General features: G+C 39.2%; 1 protein-coding gene across 1 annotated transcript in view; it reads left to right on the top strand.

Annotated features, from left to right (window-relative positions):
* LOC127425395 (neuropeptide FF receptor 1-like) overlaps nucleotides 1–17,992 on the top strand; it is a 40,856-nt gene that overhangs the window by 8,469 nt on the left and 14,395 nt on the right. The window contains exon 2 of the mRNA XM_051671377.1: nucleotides 6,696–7,095. Coding sequence (XP_051527337.1) covers nucleotides 6,768–7,095 — 328 coding nt within the window. The 5' untranslated portion in view covers nucleotides 6,696–6,767. The remainder of the gene's footprint in view (nucleotides 1–6,695; nucleotides 7,096–17,992) is intronic.

Below are 17,992 nucleotides of genomic sequence, written 5' to 3'. Positions count from 1 at the left end.
TGAATGTCCTTGAGTGGCCCAGCCAGAGGCCAGACTTTAACCTGATTGAACATCTCTGGAGAGATCTGAAAAGGGCTGTGCCATTTTCCCCATCCAACCTGATGGAGCTTGAGTGGGTGCACCTGTGTGGGTGCCTCGTGCCGCCCCCCGCAAGATGCCGCCTTGGGCAACGGCACATGTTGCCCATGCCTAAATCCGCTACTGACTGTGCCAACATTGGTGGTGTAAGACAAGTCAAGTGTTCTTCAAATGTATGGCAATCAAAATGAATGTATAGCAAAGACCTTCCATATAAAGACTGCTTAGATTGTTTTTAAGAAGACACTTAAAAGGCAGAATTCAAATTGCTATGTTTGTGTAATATGCTTTCATTCATGCCACATAACTGAAATGAACCTAGTTGAACCTTTAAATCCTCTGTGACTAAAGGCAGATGAAAGCAATGTTGTAATGCTTTCTTTTCAAGTACTGCTTTTCACACTTTTGAGCACAATGTGTACTTTTAAATTGACTTGAAAATCCACCTCGCTTTTTGGGAATTTCAAGAGGTTTAACGGTCTTGTTTTATTTTAAGACTTTATTTTGCAGTACCGGTAAACATGTGTGAAAAGCATACTTTCCTCAAGCACACGTCATTCTCTTGTGTATACTTGGTGTATACAGTGCGTGTTAAGAATAAATTAAAAGAAAAGGGTATCTCTTTGGCACAAATGTAAAAACTAGGGCTGTGAATTGATTAAATTTTTTAAATGTTATTAATAGCACAGTTTTCAGTGATTAATCGTGAATTATCATGGAACAGGATTCATTAAAACAAACATTAAAATATAATAATAAATATATTTACTTTAAACTTTGTCTCAAAGAACTTGCAGGAAATTGGTTAGTCATCATATATTTGTATAATTTATATATTTTTTTTGACACATATGTCTAATTGGCACATATATGTACAGTATACATGCCATGAAATCAGTGGACATGCTGTAGCCTAATTAAAAGTTTGGCAAAATCTTCTGGCATTTTCCGGTGGACTTTTATAATAGGATCAAATGGGCAGATTCAATTCATATCAAGCTTTATTGGAAAAATAAACTTAAAGGTGCTATAAGCACCTTTTCATGGAAAGGCATGCAAAAAAAAAAAAAAAAAAAAGAAATTATACTCACTGAAATAAATGTCATGAGATATCTCACCAGTCTCTGTGACTGCTCTAGACTTTGTAAACAGCAAACAAAAATGTGTCGGTGGGCCACGGTCTCTGACATTTCTGCCTGTCAATCATTTTACGCATTCTCATTTTGTTGTCGTTGCAGCGAATTATTGAGGCTTAATGCCATATTCTGATTTAGGATTTGTCAGTTGAGGGCACTGTTTCGCTACTGTTGTGTTTGACAACCCTGGGAACATGGTTTGTGTCAGTTTCAACAGTGGTGTTTTGAAAAGAGGGGGCGTGGCTAAATCAACAGCTCAGTCTCCTGGAAGTTAGAATGGTTTAAATCACTTACAGCACCTTCAAGAGAACGTTGCTAATGCATTATTAGACACTATACAGATAATTCATCACTGTTGCACAGAAATTCAAGGTGTACTGTATTTATTTGTTTAAATATAGTACTCATTTATGTTGTAATAAACAAAGAAATAGATATCTTGTAATTGTAAACTTATATAGATAATAAAAAATATATATAATTTATGGAAGTGCAAAAAATAAATAAAATAAAAATAAAAAATGACACTATTACACCTAATGACCCTATACACTTTTGGTACTTAAACCATTCAAATATTTTTTGCAGTTTTGTGTTACACTATTTATAAGAAATAGATTGAGGAATACTAAATAGGTGTGGGCACAATTCCAAAAAATGGATGAGGTACAGGGGCAGAAACGAGGTCCCAGGTCACTAAAGACCAAAGGTATGTGTTTAGGGGTTATTGGTGCTCCAGCCCCCTTTCACTATAAGACAAAAGAGCAGCCAAGACATTCTTCAAAGATTTGCCTTATGTGTTCCACAAAAGAAAGATTTGGAACAACATGAGGGTGAGTAAATTATGATATAATTGTCATTTTTGGATGAACTTCCCATTAAATTGTATTTAACCTGGAATATTCCTTAAAATGGGTATTAAGTAAAGTTAACAGGACAAATTATTATGACTTCTTAAGAAACTGAAATGCTATTTGAATTGCAACTGGTATGCATCTTCTGTCCTTCTGCTAAAAATGTAACACATTTCACATTCTTCATTTGTTACAGTAATTCTGTTGCATCCTCTGTACTGTATTTGCATTCCTGATTACTCTTTTGAGAAATTGGCATGATTAATTAATGTGGTTTGAAATTAAATTAATTGTTGATTTAAAGAATGGGAAATGCCAATGATAGACCAATGGCAGACTTTCAAGTTTATACTGTACTGTAACTGTATGTTTAAAAATAAATCAGCAGTGGCTGACGTACATGGATCACACTTTTAGCTGTCAGCTTTCATTCTGAGTGACTCAGACCTCCTACTTTGCTCATATTTAATAAAGGTCACCAAAGAAAAACTATTAAAGTTCTTTGGACAAGGCCAGATGTAGCAAGTCGGTTGAATCTGAATCAATTTTGATTGAATTGGTTGTCTATTCTTCCTCATAAAATGGAATATCAGTGTATTGACATACAGTTGTGCTCAAAAGTTTGCATACCCTGGCAGAAATTGTGAAATTTTGGCATTGATTTTTAAAATATGACTGATCATGCAAAAAAACTGTCTTTTATTTAAGTATAGCGATCATCTGAAGCCATTTATTATCACATAGTTGTTTGACTCCTTTTTAAAATCATAATGATAACAGAAATCACGCACATGGCCCTGATCAAAAGTTTACATTCCCTTGAATGTTTGGCCTTGTTACAGACACACAAGGTGACACACACAGGTTTAAATGGCAATTAAAGGTTAATTTCCCACACCTGTGGCTTTTAAAATTGCAATTAGTGTCTGTGTATAAATAGACAATGAGTTTGTTAGCTCTCACATGGATGCACTGAGCAGGCTAGATACTGAGCCATGGGGAGCAGAAAAGAACTCTCAAAAGACCTGCGTAACAAGGTAATGGAACTTTATAAAGATGGAAGAGGATATAAAAAGATATCCAAAGCCATGAAAATCCCAGTCAGTACTGTTCAATCACTTATTAAGAAGTGGAAAATTCAGGGATCTCTTGATACCAAGCCAAGGTCAGGTAGACCAAGAAAGATTTCAGCCACAACTGCCAGAAGAATTGTTCGGGATACAAAGAAAAACCCACAGGTAACCTCAGGAGAAATACAGGCTGCTCTGGAAAAAGACGGTGTGGTTGTTTCAAGGAGCACAATACAACGATACTTGAACAAAAATGAGCTGCATGGTCGATTTGCCAGAAAGAAACCAATGCCACAAAAAAGCCCGGTTACAATATGCCTGACAACACCTTGACATGCCTCACAGCTTCTGGCACACTGTAATTTGGAGTGACGAGACCAATATAGAGCTTTATGGTCACAACCATAAGCGCTATGTTTGGAGAGGGGTCAACAAGTATTGTGCTCCTTGAAACAACCACACCGTCTTTTTCCAGAGCAGACTGTATCACCATTTGGGTGATTTCTGTTATCATTATGATTTAAAAAGGAGCCAAACAACTATGTGATAATAAATGGCTTCAGATGATCACAATCCTTAAATAAAAGACAGTTTTTTTGCATGATCAGTCATATTTTAAATATCAATGCCAAAATTTCACAATTTCTGCCAGGGTATGCAAACTTTGGGCACAACTGTTTATATTTCCAGATTCAGTTAAATAAGATACTTCCATTGAATTAAGCTATTCAGTTATGATTTTCATTAATTACTCGAGCACAATCACAGCCTGCCATGAGGGGTTTTATTATAATTGATGTGTTGTGTGGTTAGGACAGAATAATGGGGCAATTTCAACTGAAAGAACAAGTATCTGGCTATCTTATCATTTACCTTTACCTTTACCTTGGCCTTGCAGACTAAGTGTCTTTAACCACACACATGCAAGTCATCAGTTGTCACTGAGAAAGAGATTGATAGAAAACACAGAGCATTTTTACTCTGTCGCAGCTCAGCAGGTCTCTGTGGTCTGTTTTATTTCTTGGCTCAAAGTCTACTGCTTTAGCTCCACAGGACATAGTTGCAGCTAGAATAGGCAGTTGCTGGGACCTTAATAGTTGGAGAATTGAGACTACATGGGTGGTTTCAGTCACTTTTTATTCAAATTTAATTATTTAAAAGAATACTTCTCTTTATTTATTATTTGACGTGTTATCTGTGTAATAGGCACCACATTTGATTTGAGAGCTACATAATAATTTGGGTAACACTTTACAATAAGGTTCCATTTGTTAACATTACTAAATGCATTAGGTAACACGAAAAAAACAATTAACAATATATTTGTTACATCCTTTGTTAATCTTTGTTAATGTTAGTTAATAAAAATACAATTGTTCATTGTTAGTTCATGTTAGTTCATAGTGCATTAACTAATGTTAACTAATACAATCTTTGATTTTAACATGTATTAGTATATGTTGAAAGTAACATTAACTAAGATTTATAAATGCTTAATAAGTGTTGTTCATTGTTAACTAATATTAACTAATGTTGTTAACTAATGTTAACAAATGGAACCTTATTGTAAAGTGTTACCATAATTTGCATAAATTATTTGATTTGAGAGTGAATATCAATCTAAATTTATGGCTGTTAATCACACAAGTTATTGGATGACTTGAGAAGACGTGGAATATAGTCATTTGGACTACTTAAATTCTTCTTCTAGTGCTTTTCCATCCTTTTTGGAGCTTCTCAGACTTGGTCACTATAAACTGTCAATTGTATAAAACAGACAGGTATGTGAAGAGCTATCTCCTCTTTAAAAAAAAAAAAGAACCTTTTGTATACGTTTTGAAAGGGAGAAAATTCCAATTTTGGGTGAACTACTCATTTTATATATATATATATATATACACACACACACACACAAAACTTTATGTTCATAAAGTCTTTGAACTCTATTTCCTTTTGGTAACAATTTAAAACAGTTCTTTAGTTATATAATTGTTGTAATGTAATGTTTAATTGATTTGATCTATGCCCTGATTAGAACTCCTATTAAAGCGTCCGTTTCAGAGCAGTGGGAACAGAGAAACATTAGTGTGTAAGGTCATGGATTTCAATATCATCTCTCCAATTAACATTCCCTCCAAATGATGTTCTTTGTGTTCGATATGAAATTACAGTCTTTATTTTTCCATCCCTGTGAAAAAGGAGGAGATAGGGATATGAATCGTGAAGAATTCCAATTATGATTACGGTTCCGAAGAGGGATAGTTCACTCAAAATTATAGAAAAGCAAAACATTGCCTTGGGGGGTGGGGGGGGGGGGGTATTTTAAATAATTGTTTGTAATTAAACATTTTAAGCTCTCCAAGGAGACCAAGTTATCCCTATAAATATATATTCAAAACAGATAATCATCTGCTTTGAGATGTCCTTGAACTGCTCTTCCTGTTTTCAGTACAGTGTTTTTTAGTTTAAATCATTTGGAAAAGATCTCAAACCTACAACAATTAGCCACCTGAGGCCACGCAGTGATTTTACCACAGGTTAGGGGTGTTCATAGACAGTAGTCAAATCACTTCAATATATGGGGCTTTGAGTAGCTTTTTGCTTTAACAGTATACATAATATAACAATTCTTATAATTAATATTTTTAAATATTAATGATTAATATTTAATAAAACATTAATATATTTTGTTTTTTAATTTATTAAAATACTATTTATGACAAAACCCTGTTCCAAATGTTTGTACACTACTGTACACGTTGTCATATGAACAACCAGTCAATATTACAAAGATTTGAGTTTAATGAGCAGTAGGAACATTTCTTAGTTCTTTTCAAATTGGACATGACAAAATTAATGACTTGCGGTTCAGTGAGCAAGTCAAAAACCGATTCATTGGGGGAGTGAGTCATGTTGTGGTGTTTGTTGTTGTGTGAAACCAGCCAAGACAACATAGAGAGATGTGTTGTATATTTATTGACTTTGTATTATGTAAGCCTTTGTCATCAGAAGTTTAAACCATTAACATTTACAAACTTCCTAAAAACATTTGGTTACAGTATTTCTTTCAGTATTTTTCTTTTCTTTTTAAACAGAACCGGTTTCCTTGCGCAACCACAAAGAATCACTCATTTTCCCCATCATAATTCCTAAATGAGCTATTTCACGCAAATTAGTTTTTCAGCTAATGCTGTTTACATGACCACTGTATTTCAAACTGCTTCACTCAATGTTTGTCGCTTTTGTCTTCTAGTAAATATTTATGATACCGATGCATGTGTTGTATGCATATATTTCACAGAAAACTTTAGCAGTGAATGCTGTATCTGTTCACTTACAGTTGTGTAGTTTGAAAATGCTCATAAGGCATGCATCTGATGTGTCCTGTTGAAATTGACTGCATATTCCCATTAGCCTGACACTAACCATCTCATTAGTGTCTGCTCTCTGGTGCTCAAATTCTTTGCACAAACACATTTTGCACTCAGTTTTGACATTATTGATATCTGAATTGGGTCTACTGTGGTGTGCGTGTGTGCGCTTGTGTTCATCCTCAGGTTCTGTCTGCAACCGGCCTAACAAGAGGAACGTTTAAACTCCAGGACAGCAAGGCGGAGGAGCCAACCGAAATGGATATGTCACCAGAACTTACTGCGCTCTATTTGAACGCCAGCCTCACAAATTCCTTCGCAAACAACAGTAATGTGACCAACCTTACCAGTATTACCTACTACCCGTACTACCAGCACTCTCTGCCTGTGGCTACTGCCCTGACTCTGGCCTACCTCTTCATCTTCCTACTATGCATGGTGGGAAATGGTTTGGTATGTCTCATCGTGCTGGAGAACCGGCATATGAGAACGGTCACAAACCTCTTTATCCTCAATCTGGCCATGAGCGACCTTCTGGTGGGGGTTTTCTGTATTCCGACAACCCTGGTGGACAACCTAATTACAGGTAACACACAATACATAGCTCATTTCAGTCACTTTTTCACAATTGTACTCTTATTTTAAGGAATAGTTCAAACATTTTTTACATTCTGGCATTATGTACTCACCCTTATGTCGTTCCAAACCTGTATGAATTTCTTTCTTCTGTGGAACACAAAATTAGATATTTTGAAGTATCTTCACACAGGTCTTTTCTATATAAGACAGGGCAGTGTAATGACGAAGACATCACCGTAACGACATTTCTACCTGCATCATGAAAAAATTGTACTCACCTCAGTTTGGATGATTCCAGCACAGGCTCAGCAATCTTTAGATTTATCATGTGTGTTTACAGCAATATGTTTTATGTACTTATAAAAGGCATTCATTTAGCCACATTACACTATCATATCAATTTTTTAAAGCAGTGCTGGTTTGGGGGACCTGGGTAGCTCAGCGAGTATTGACGCTGACTACCACCCCTGGAGTCGCGAGTTCGAATCCAGGGCATGCTGAGTGACTCCAGCCAGGTCTCCTAAGCAACCAAATTGGTCCGGTTGCTAGGGAGAGTAGAATTACATGGGGTAACTTCCTCGTGGTCGCTATAATGTGGTTCTCGCTCTCGGTGGGGCACGTGGTGAGTTGTGCGTGGATGCCGCGGAGAATAGCGTGGCCCTCCGTGCACTACGTCTCCGTGGTAACGTGCTCAACAAGACACATGATAAGATGTGTGGATTGATGGTCTCAGACGTGGAGGCAACTGAGATTCATCCTCCGCCACCCGGATTGAGGCGAGTCACTATGCCACCACAAGGACTTAGGGAATTGGGCATTCCAAATTGGGGAGAAAAAAGGGGAGAAAAAAAAAAACGTACTTGAACCTGGCCCAAAACCCAACAGTTTGTCGGGTACCGTCGGGCTCGGAATGGGTTGAAGACCTGAATTGCACGTGTAGAATAACCGAATAGTGATTATGGTATTCAAATACAAGTGCGTTGAACGATTAACTGTATGTCGACTATCTGTGCACATCCCTACTCGAAACGTCACCAAGGTGGGAATACAATTAATTATCTATTTTTGGAGCGGTTGTGTGCCAAATTTTTTTCTTTATCGACTTTTTGGTCAAGCACCTGCACTAAATGTTTTTGCCAATGGATGTGTGTGCTTTTGCTTTTTTACGGTTATCAAGAATTAGCATTTAAACTACTGAAAATTGAACTGTAGATTATAACAATGCATATCCTGCACATAATAAAATATAAAAATACTGCATAAAGATTCTTAAATATATCATTTTTTGTTCCATAGAAGAAAGTCATACAGGTTTAAAACTAAATGAGGGTGAGTAAATAATGACAGAATAATTTTTTTTTATTATTTACTTCCTTTAACGTAGAGGCAGGCACTTGTCTAGGCACACACATATAAAAAATTCATGCTCTTGCTTTACGTCATAAGAGAGAGAGTGAGTGAATATGAATGAGAGAGAAAGGGGAAAATACCTAATCCTGTCTTTTACCTTTAGCCACTTCCTTAAGCTAAAAAATTTTTAACCACCATTAATGGCTAAAGATAAAAAGCATACCTTTGAGAATCTCTCAGTAAAGCAAGTCTCTCTTATGATTGCAGTTAACCTGAGGCCAATTTGCTCTTATTTACTAAATTACAGAGGCTTATAGCTCAATCCCACCATTCGCAGTCAGGTGCTAATACTAATGCAGCACTAACCTACTCTGACATTAACTGACTGCAGCACATACAGTGCACAAAAGTTTGCATACCCTTGGGGAATTGGTAATATATGTACCATTTTTAAAGAAAACATGAGTGAGCAGGCAAAACACATTTCTTTTATTTCTTATGGAATTCATATTCAACTGTAGGTTATAACAGAATGGCACAATCATAAAACAAAACATGGCAACAAAGAAAAAAATGAAATGACCCCTGTTCAAAAGTCTGCATACCCTTAGTTCTTAATACTGTGTATTGCCCCCTTTAGCATCAATGATAGCGTGCAATCTTTTGTAATAGTTATCTATGAGGCCCCAAATTCTTGCAGGTGGTATAGCTGCCCATTCGTCTTGGCAAAATGCCTCCAGGTCACGCAAATTCTTTGGTCGTCTTGCATGAACCGCATATTTGAGATCTCCTCAGAGTGGCTCGATGATATTATGGTCAGGAGACTGTGATGGCCACTCCAGAACCTTCACCTTTTTCTGCTGAAACCACTGGAGGGTCAACTTGGCCTTGTGCTTAGGGTCATTGTCGTGCTGGAAAGTCCAAGAGCGTACCATGCGCAGCTTTCGTGCAGAAGAATGCAAATTGTCTGCCAGTATTTTCTGATAACATGCTGCATTCATCTTGCCATCAATTTTCACAAGATTCTCCATGCATTTAGAGCTCACACACCCCTAATACATCAGTGAGCCACCACCATGCTTCACAGTGGGGATGGTATTCTTTTCCCTATAGGCCTTGTTGACCCCTCTCCAAACATAGCACATATACTTGTGACCATAAAGCTCTATTTTGGTCTCATCACTCCAAATTACAGTGTGCCAGAAGCTGTGAGGCATTTCACGGTGTTGTCGGGCATATTGTAACCGGGATTTTTTGTGGCATTGGCGCAGTAAAGGCTTCTTTCTGGCAACTCGACCATGCAGCTCATTTTTATTCAAGTATCGTCGTATTGTGCTCCTTGAAACAACTACACCGTCTTTTTCCAGAGCAGCCTGTATTACTCCTGAGGTTACCTGTGGGTTTTTCTTTGTATCCCGAACAATTCTTCTGGCAGTTGCGGCTGAAATCTTTCTTGGTCTACCTGACTTTGGCTTGGTATCAAGAGATCCCCGAATTTTCCACTTCTTAATAAGTGACTGAACACTACTGACTGGCATTTTCAATGCTTTGGATATATTTTTATATCCTTTTCCATCTTTATAAAGTTCCATTACCTTGTAACACAGGTCTTTTGACAGTTCTTTTCTGCTCCCCATGGCTCAGTATCTAGCCTGCTCAGTGCATCCACATGAGAGCTAACAAACTCACTGACTATTTATACTCTAATTGCAATATAAAAAGCCACAGGTGTGGGAAATTAACCTTTAATTGCCATTTAAACCTGTGTGTGTCACCTTGTGTGTCTGTAACAAGGCCAAACATTCAAGGGAATGTAAACTTTTGATCAGGGCCATTTGGGTGATTTCTGTTATCATTATGATTTAAAAAGGAGCCAAACAACTATGTGATAATAAATGTGATGTATGATCTGTATCTGTAAAATATGATCACTATCCTTAAATAAAAGACAGTTTTTTGTTTTTTTTTCATGATCAGTCATATTTTCAAAATCAATGCCAAAATTTCACAATTTCTGCCAGGGTATGCAAACTTTTGAGCACAACTGTATGTCCATACTTATATTTTCTTATATTGTTAACTTTCATCCTAACACTTTATTGCTGATTTGCATATCCTTGCTCATTCTGAGCAACAGGAAGAAATGACAGCATAAACATTTTGCTGGACTTACAGTACTTTTAAATGAAACAAAAACAGCACAGGTGGCAGAGCTATGGCAATTTGGATGGTGCATGTGCTGTCACTCTGCATGAATAATCATTGCCGCATAGGGATGCAGGTCCGAATCCAGTCTAGATCATGATCCAAAAATGACCAAATTGGACCAGCATGAATTTTAGGCTAGTTTGGTGCTTGTCTAGGTGGTGGACCAGCAAAGCTATGTTTTTAACTAGCAAAACTTAGCTTGTAATGCTGGTCTACCAGCATCAAGCTGTTTGACTGAGGAAGTCTTGCTGGTTAAGCAAGCTTGGTGGGGATACAAGTGTAGAAGTATCAACAATAAGGAAGTGGGAAGCGGGGTGGCAGTCCAGGTAAATCAAGCTTTAATGGTTTCCCAGTCTAACAAACAGTCTTTGGCTTTTCAGCTTCACAGCAGTGCATTTACTCTTCAGCTTTAGTCATAAGAGGAAACATAAACTTGTAAATTATTTAGCTTCACGATCTAGCAGGTCTGTGTGACTGGGACTCTCTCTCTCTCTCTCACTGGTGTTCTCAGCAGCCTTTTCAAGCCCATCTCTGTTGTCACTAACAAGAAACAGGTGTTACGCATCATTAATCACCAGGTGATGGCCCTTTCTGCTTCCTCTCTCCCCAGTGACAGACACATGACCACATCCCTCTCCACAACTAGCATTTCCCCTTATGATCTATAATGGTCCTAAAACATTAAGAGCCCATAAATATAAAGGAAAAAAAAAAAACATATGGCAGTAATGTAAGTTCTGATCATGTCTATTTTTTCCTGTTGTGTGCAGCTATGTTGTTCAAACTATATTTACAGTAGAAAGAGTTGGCTTTAGCCAGTAGTGCAGTGACTAAAAATATTGCACTTAATGGCTGAAAAAAGCTTGAGTTACTTACTGTGGAGCAAAGTTGGTAACGTGTCTTTCTAATGAAACCATTCTATTTGGTCTTATCAACACTTTTTTACTGTAGCCTGGTTTTGCTCTGAAAGATTTGAAACTAATGGTATTTAGTTTGTTCACGTGCTTTACTGTTATTTTGGCCACACCAGGCAAATTTTCTTGAGCAGAATATTATGTTCTCCCTCCTGCTGTTCTATTCGGTTTCCAGTATAAAGTACCGTACAATGGGTGTTTCTTCCATCAGCCCTCTCTCTTAACACGTAAAGATACTCCAAGTGTATTTACTCCTTATGAGAACAAAGAGCTTTCTTATTGCAATGGATATTTTAAAAAACACTGATTTTGCTGCTGTATTTTCCTCAGGAAGTACACAGTTGCAAAAGGAAAACTGAAACACAAACACAAGGTTCTACTCATCTCGTTAGCAATTAGTGCCCTGGGCATTGTGGCTCTCTATTAGTGAATTGCTACACAATCATTCTGTGAGACTCTGTGAGTTATGTTCCCAGACTATAAAAGATGTCAATTCAGGTCCATCAATTATTTTTTATCTGGCCCTCCAATTGATTTTGATAAAATTGTTGTGCTCCCTGCACGATAGAGCACTCTCTGCACAAAACTCAGTGGTGGATTTAACAACTCTTCGCTGTGAATTTAACAGTGCTCAGCAGTGAGTTTAACAACTCTCAAAAGTGAGTTGGACAATGATCAGTTGGTGAGTTTTATGGCACTCAGTGGAGAGTTTAATCAAGCCCTGCGGGTACATTAACCAGTGTGCAAATGTACAATATTTGCAGGACAAGGAAAAACTAACTTTTCCTTTCTGAATGGGAGGATTTTAAACAGTTTTTTTAAAACAGATTTTAAACAAAGTACTGACTTTTTTTCAGTTTTCTCTAATTTTGTAAAAAAGAAAATCTCAAAAATATTACAAACAATCAGTGTTTAAGAAAAGTGTATCAAAACCTATTTGTTAACTGAGGATGTAAAGTCATGTTTATTCTCTAGCAGTTTTATTTTTTATGACTAAACCTTAAAAAACTGAAAATGTATGAAATGAAAATGAAAATTATGTCATCATTTACTAACTCTCATATTGTTCCAAACCCACATGACCTTTTTTCCTCCATGAAACACAAGGTTAGATGTTAGGCAGAATGTTAGCCTCAGTCACCATTCATTTTCATTGCATTTTTTCACCATACAATGCAAGAAAAAGATGACTTGTGTTCCATGGAATAATGGGTTTGGAACAACATGAGGGTTCTGGCTCCCGAAAAGATAGTTGAAGATCCCTATTGTAGAAGATGTGCAGAATTGTTTATGATGACTTTAAAGCCCCATTCACATTGTCAGCGACTCACAGTCACAAAGCAACAGGAGACCATTAATTTTCAATGAGAGCTGGTGACTTCCGACAACAGGAGTGACAGTGACCATTGGTGACAGGATGTGGGCATGTAAAGAGATGCGACAAAGTTGAGAAAAGTTTAACTTTATGCAAATGTGGAGCAATAACGTGCAGTGACAACCAATAGGAGTGAAGACGGTGAAGCTCATGACATCCATCTCCTGTGAGACTGGAGTCAGTTGCAGGCAAAATGAAAAGTGAATCTAGTCATTGATTTTACTATTCTATATCATTTGTCTGTAACCACATACATGGATATAATAAAACAATGATGCACGGAAAACCATCTTAAATCTTAGTTTATCCGGCATTGTATCTTATCTGTGATCAGATTTTTTTGTAAGCTATGGCCAGTTGTGCAGCTGACCAATAACGTTAGAGTGTCAGCAGTTGGTACGTCCACTGGCGACACAGAGTACAGAGACTAACGACATTCAGAGACAAAGTTGCTGACAATGTTAACGTGGGCTTGAGGGTGGATTGCACCAATGATTAATTTAGTTTGCCATGATGGATTCTGAACCATCCCTGTACCAAATCCCTAACTGAGATTTAAATCAAGAGTTTAAAGTAGTGGAGCAACAGGATTAAAATTAATCTAGATTTACTGTGAAATTTAAATCAGGATCAAAATGATGGTTTAAATGTAACCCTGATTATTTTAAACAAGGTTTAAAGTTGGGTGCAACAGAATTATCAGATAAACCTTGAGTCATTCTAAATTAAAGATTAATCCTTATGTTGTGCAAGACACCTTAATTGTCCCATTCTTACTTTTTACTGTCTCCAGTGAGTCCAAAGCAAGACCATAAAATAGAGCTGAGGTTCTTGATCTCTTCTTGTGTTTGGAATCGCTGTGAGCTTGTGTTACTCCTCTGGGAGAATACAAAGCAGAAGTGCTCATTGGCCACTATAGACTGGTAGAACATAACTAGCAGCCTGCTGCACATGTTGAAAGACCTGAGTTTTCACAAGTGGTTATCTGCTCTGGCCTTTCTTGAACAATATAGCTGTGTTGGCCCCTGCCATCATTCACTCACCCTCATGTTTTTCCAAACCTTTTTTTCTTCCATGGAACACAAAATGAGAGGTTAGGCATAATGAGACTCTCAGTCACCATTCCCTTTCAATGTATGAAGAAAAAAAAAATGCAATGAAAGTGAGTCTGTAGATCTTTTACAAACCACCAGTCCTCTCGGTCCAAAACATTACACAGTACATTATTTTGGTTGAATATGCCATGTAGAATCGATTTTCAATGAAAGCTCTCTCGATTTCTATTGAATTTAAATAGCATAACAAATTCCTACACAATGCAAATCAATGGGGTCCAACATTTTCAACCTCCAAAAAGGACATAAAGGCAGCATAAAAGTAATCCAAACAATTTAAGTGGTTTATTCCATGTCTTCTGAAGTGATGCAATCGGTTTTGGGTGAGAAACTGACTAAAATGTATCTTCATTTTCACTGTAAATCTTGACATGTGCAGTCTCCTTAGTGATCATGATTTAAAGCTTGATTACACTTAATTTTAATCTTTGTAAACTTTTGACAATATACAGCATTGACTTGCATTGTATAGACAAAAACATTTCATATCTCCATCAAAATATCTCAGTTTGTGTTCTGCAGAAAAAAGGTCATAGTAGTTTGAGAATGCATAAGGATGAGGAAATGATGAGAGAATTATCATTTATGGCTGAACTACAGTATTACTTTAATGGAGTTCTTAGTTATGTTTAACTAAAGTATCAACTTTGTCTCAGAAATTTCTGGAAACAAACAATGAGACAAACTGTTTACACAGAGTAAGAGAATAGAGCTATAATATTATAGATGAAGTTACTGTTTACAAACAAAACACTCCTTGGGGGCATTTCCAGGATCTATTTGCACCCAAGGAAATAAAAGCTTTAAATAGGTGCTCCATTCAAAAAACAATGTAAATGCCCAAAAAGTGCTGTTTGTGGGGTTGAAATACCCCATTTCCCATATATTATTGTAGAGTTGGTCTTCTTTTAACTCAAGGCGAAATCTGGACAAACTTAGGATTTGACAAATTCTGGTATTTCACAGCTCACAATCATTGTAATCTCCTCAGCATTAATAAGGCCCAATTTCCCAGCAGTTTGTGTTGGTGGATTTGAACTTTTCACAAAAGAATCACACAAATGATCGCAAATGACTTTCTTTAATTCCAAATTTCCAATTTTCAACTGCTGTGACAGATATGAGGCCAAACATGATCTAATGCTGAATTCAAACCATCTTACAGGTGAACCGGACCCTCCACCACCACAGCGAGTACTGGCTGTTTCCCCTCACAAAAACTCTAGAGTTCTGGCAAACGTCTTTGTTACTGATGTAACCTCTGTTCCCTGATGGAGGGAACGAGACGTTATGTCGATGTAGTGACACTAGGGGTTCGATCTTGATAGCCCCAATCACCTTTGCTTAAAATAGAAAGGCCAATGAGAATTGGTGAGTGGAATTTGCATGCCACTCTTGCTTATGGGTATAAAAGGAGATGGCGTGCACCACTCATTCAGATTAATGCTGAGGAGCTAATAGAGAGTCCCGGCCATGTCAGCGGCCAGTTCAGAGCTGCGGCAGGAGGGACACAACGTCTCGTTCCCTCTGTCAGGGAACAGAGGTTACATCAGAAACCAAGACGTTCCCTGTCTGTCACTCACTCGACATTGTGTCAATGTATTGAAACTAGGGGTTCCTATAGGAAACGCCGCGGGCACTGAACCGTGTCACGAGGTACGGAAGAGTGGACATGGGCAAGCTGCTGGATACCTCGCAGCAAGCTCTCAACCACGTCGTGACCTTTGTTGTGGCTTCTGCCGCCTTTATGAAGAATCACTCTCAAAGTCTTAAGGTTTTGATGCCAGAAGATAGACTTTATTATCAGAGATAGCAGAGTAACTCCAGTAAATGGGTTCCTTCCCACTTATATATGATCTACCAAGGCATGACCAATACATTCCATACATGTCACCATTATACATCGTCCTATTCTTTGACTCCAGTCCGTTTATTTTAAGAAGTGGACAGGAGCCACCTGTGAAGGAACTTCACCATATATTTTCTCAGCAGTCGTGAGAGCAGTTTTACCCTATGTGAGCACATTCCATTCCTATACAGGCTGCTTCATACACACACACTAAAATTCATGCTTAACCTTCAGAAATAACTGTTGAATAAAATGGCTATATTTACAATGATTATACTTGATACAAATATTCTACACCTTCCAGCGAGTTAGGTAAGGCATCTCCCTAGTACCGTTAAGGGGGGAGGAGGCACTTACCCAAGGAGGCTACCGGCGGAGCCTTACCTGATTGCTGTTAAGCAATTTCCCGCCGAGCATTATCTAGAATAACGCTGGGAAGTGCTCTTCCCCCTCCAGAAGGGGGAGCACTATGGAGACCACATCCTACTGGAGGGAGGTTAACATGTGGAGAATATCTCACATGGACTTACCAATGGGGAAGTTAACATATGGAATGATACCACCGGAGGACCCTATCTACAGAGAGGGTATGCAGCAACAGTGGCCGAGGCAGAGAAAGCTCTGGTGAGGGGAAACACAGGGTTCACCTAAGGAGAAACCTGAACAGTGGAAACTCATCATATGTGATTACCAAGGGGGAATCACCACGCATGGAGCACTGAGCCCAAGCACACGGGCTCACCTGAAAAGGGGAATACCACGAGTACTGAGCCTGGTGCCGTTACTCCTCCGCCGAGTTCGTCACCGAACAGTGCTTAAGAATTAAAGAGGCATCAGGGGTTCACCGGATACGGGGAACTGTTTTTGACAAAAAGGCGCACATTATCACCTTTTGAAAAAGGGGAAAGGTGCAATGCAAGCGATTACACCTAACCGGCCACCCGGTCTACCTGCTGTTACCGCGTAACACTCTGGTCAAAACCCTGCTTGGTCTTCCATGTCCTGTCCAGGAGCCAGACGTGGAGATTCCAGAGGTCTGGCCACGGGTGCTGGAGCGTTCCCTGCCCCTGAGAAGGTCCTGCCTCAGTGGAATGCACCAGGGAGGTGCTACTGCCAAGAGCATCAGACCCGTGAACCAAGTCCGGTTGGGCCAGTATGGCACAATGAACAGGACTTGCTGATCATCCTCCCTGACTTTGCACAGAGTATGTGCAATGAGGCTCACTGGAGGAGACACAAACTTGCGCAGCCACCGAGGCCAGCTGTGTGCCAAGGCATCCGTGCCAAGGGGGGCCTCGGACAGGGAGTACCAAAGGAGGCAGTGAGAGGACTCTTGGGAGGCGAACAGGTCTAATTGCACCTCCCCGAATCTCTCCAAAACCAGCTGACTACGTTGGGGTGGAGTCCCCACTCCCCGTGGAGCATTACCTGCCATGAGAGCACGTCCGCTGCATGGTTGAGGACGCGCGGAAGGTGAGTGGCTTGCAGACTTCAATGTATGCTGACTCCAAAGGAGGAGGCAGCGGGAGAGTTGTGACATGCAACACGAGCATACACCACCTCGGTGGTTTATGTATGATATGGTTGCTGTGTTGTCGGTCCGGACCAACACATGCTTGCCCTGAATAAATGGCCGAAGCCTCCTCAGGGCCAGCAACACCGCCAGAAACTCTAAGCAGTCGATGCCTGTCCATTGCACACGGCACCCCAGCCCGAGTTTGAGGCATCTGTCATGACCACGACGCGCCTTGAGACCTGCTCTAGGGGAACACCTGCCTGTAGAAATGCCAGGTCCGACCAAGGGCTGAAAGTCTGATGGCACTGCGGCATGATGGTCACACGCCGGGTGCCTTGGCGCCATGCCCACCTCAGAACTCGAGTCTGTAGCCAGTGCTGAAGCGGTCTCATATGCATCAACCCGAGGGGGAGAACCACCACCGAGGATGCCATGTGTCCCAGGAGCCTCTGAAATTATTTCACTGGCACCGCCACCTTCTGCCTGAAGGTTTTCAGGCAGGTCAGCATTGACTGAGCACGTCCAGTCAAAAGACGTGCCTTGAGAGTGTCCGAGTCCAAATCCACACCGGGAAAAG

This window comes from Myxocyprinus asiaticus, chromosome 3 (assembly GCF_019703515.2).
Source record: "Myxocyprinus asiaticus isolate MX2 ecotype Aquarium Trade chromosome 3, UBuf_Myxa_2, whole genome shotgun sequence".
Lineage (NCBI taxonomy): Eukaryota > Metazoa > Chordata > Actinopteri > Cypriniformes > Catostomidae > Myxocyprinus > Myxocyprinus asiaticus.
This window is presented reverse-complemented; position numbering and strand designations above follow the sequence as displayed.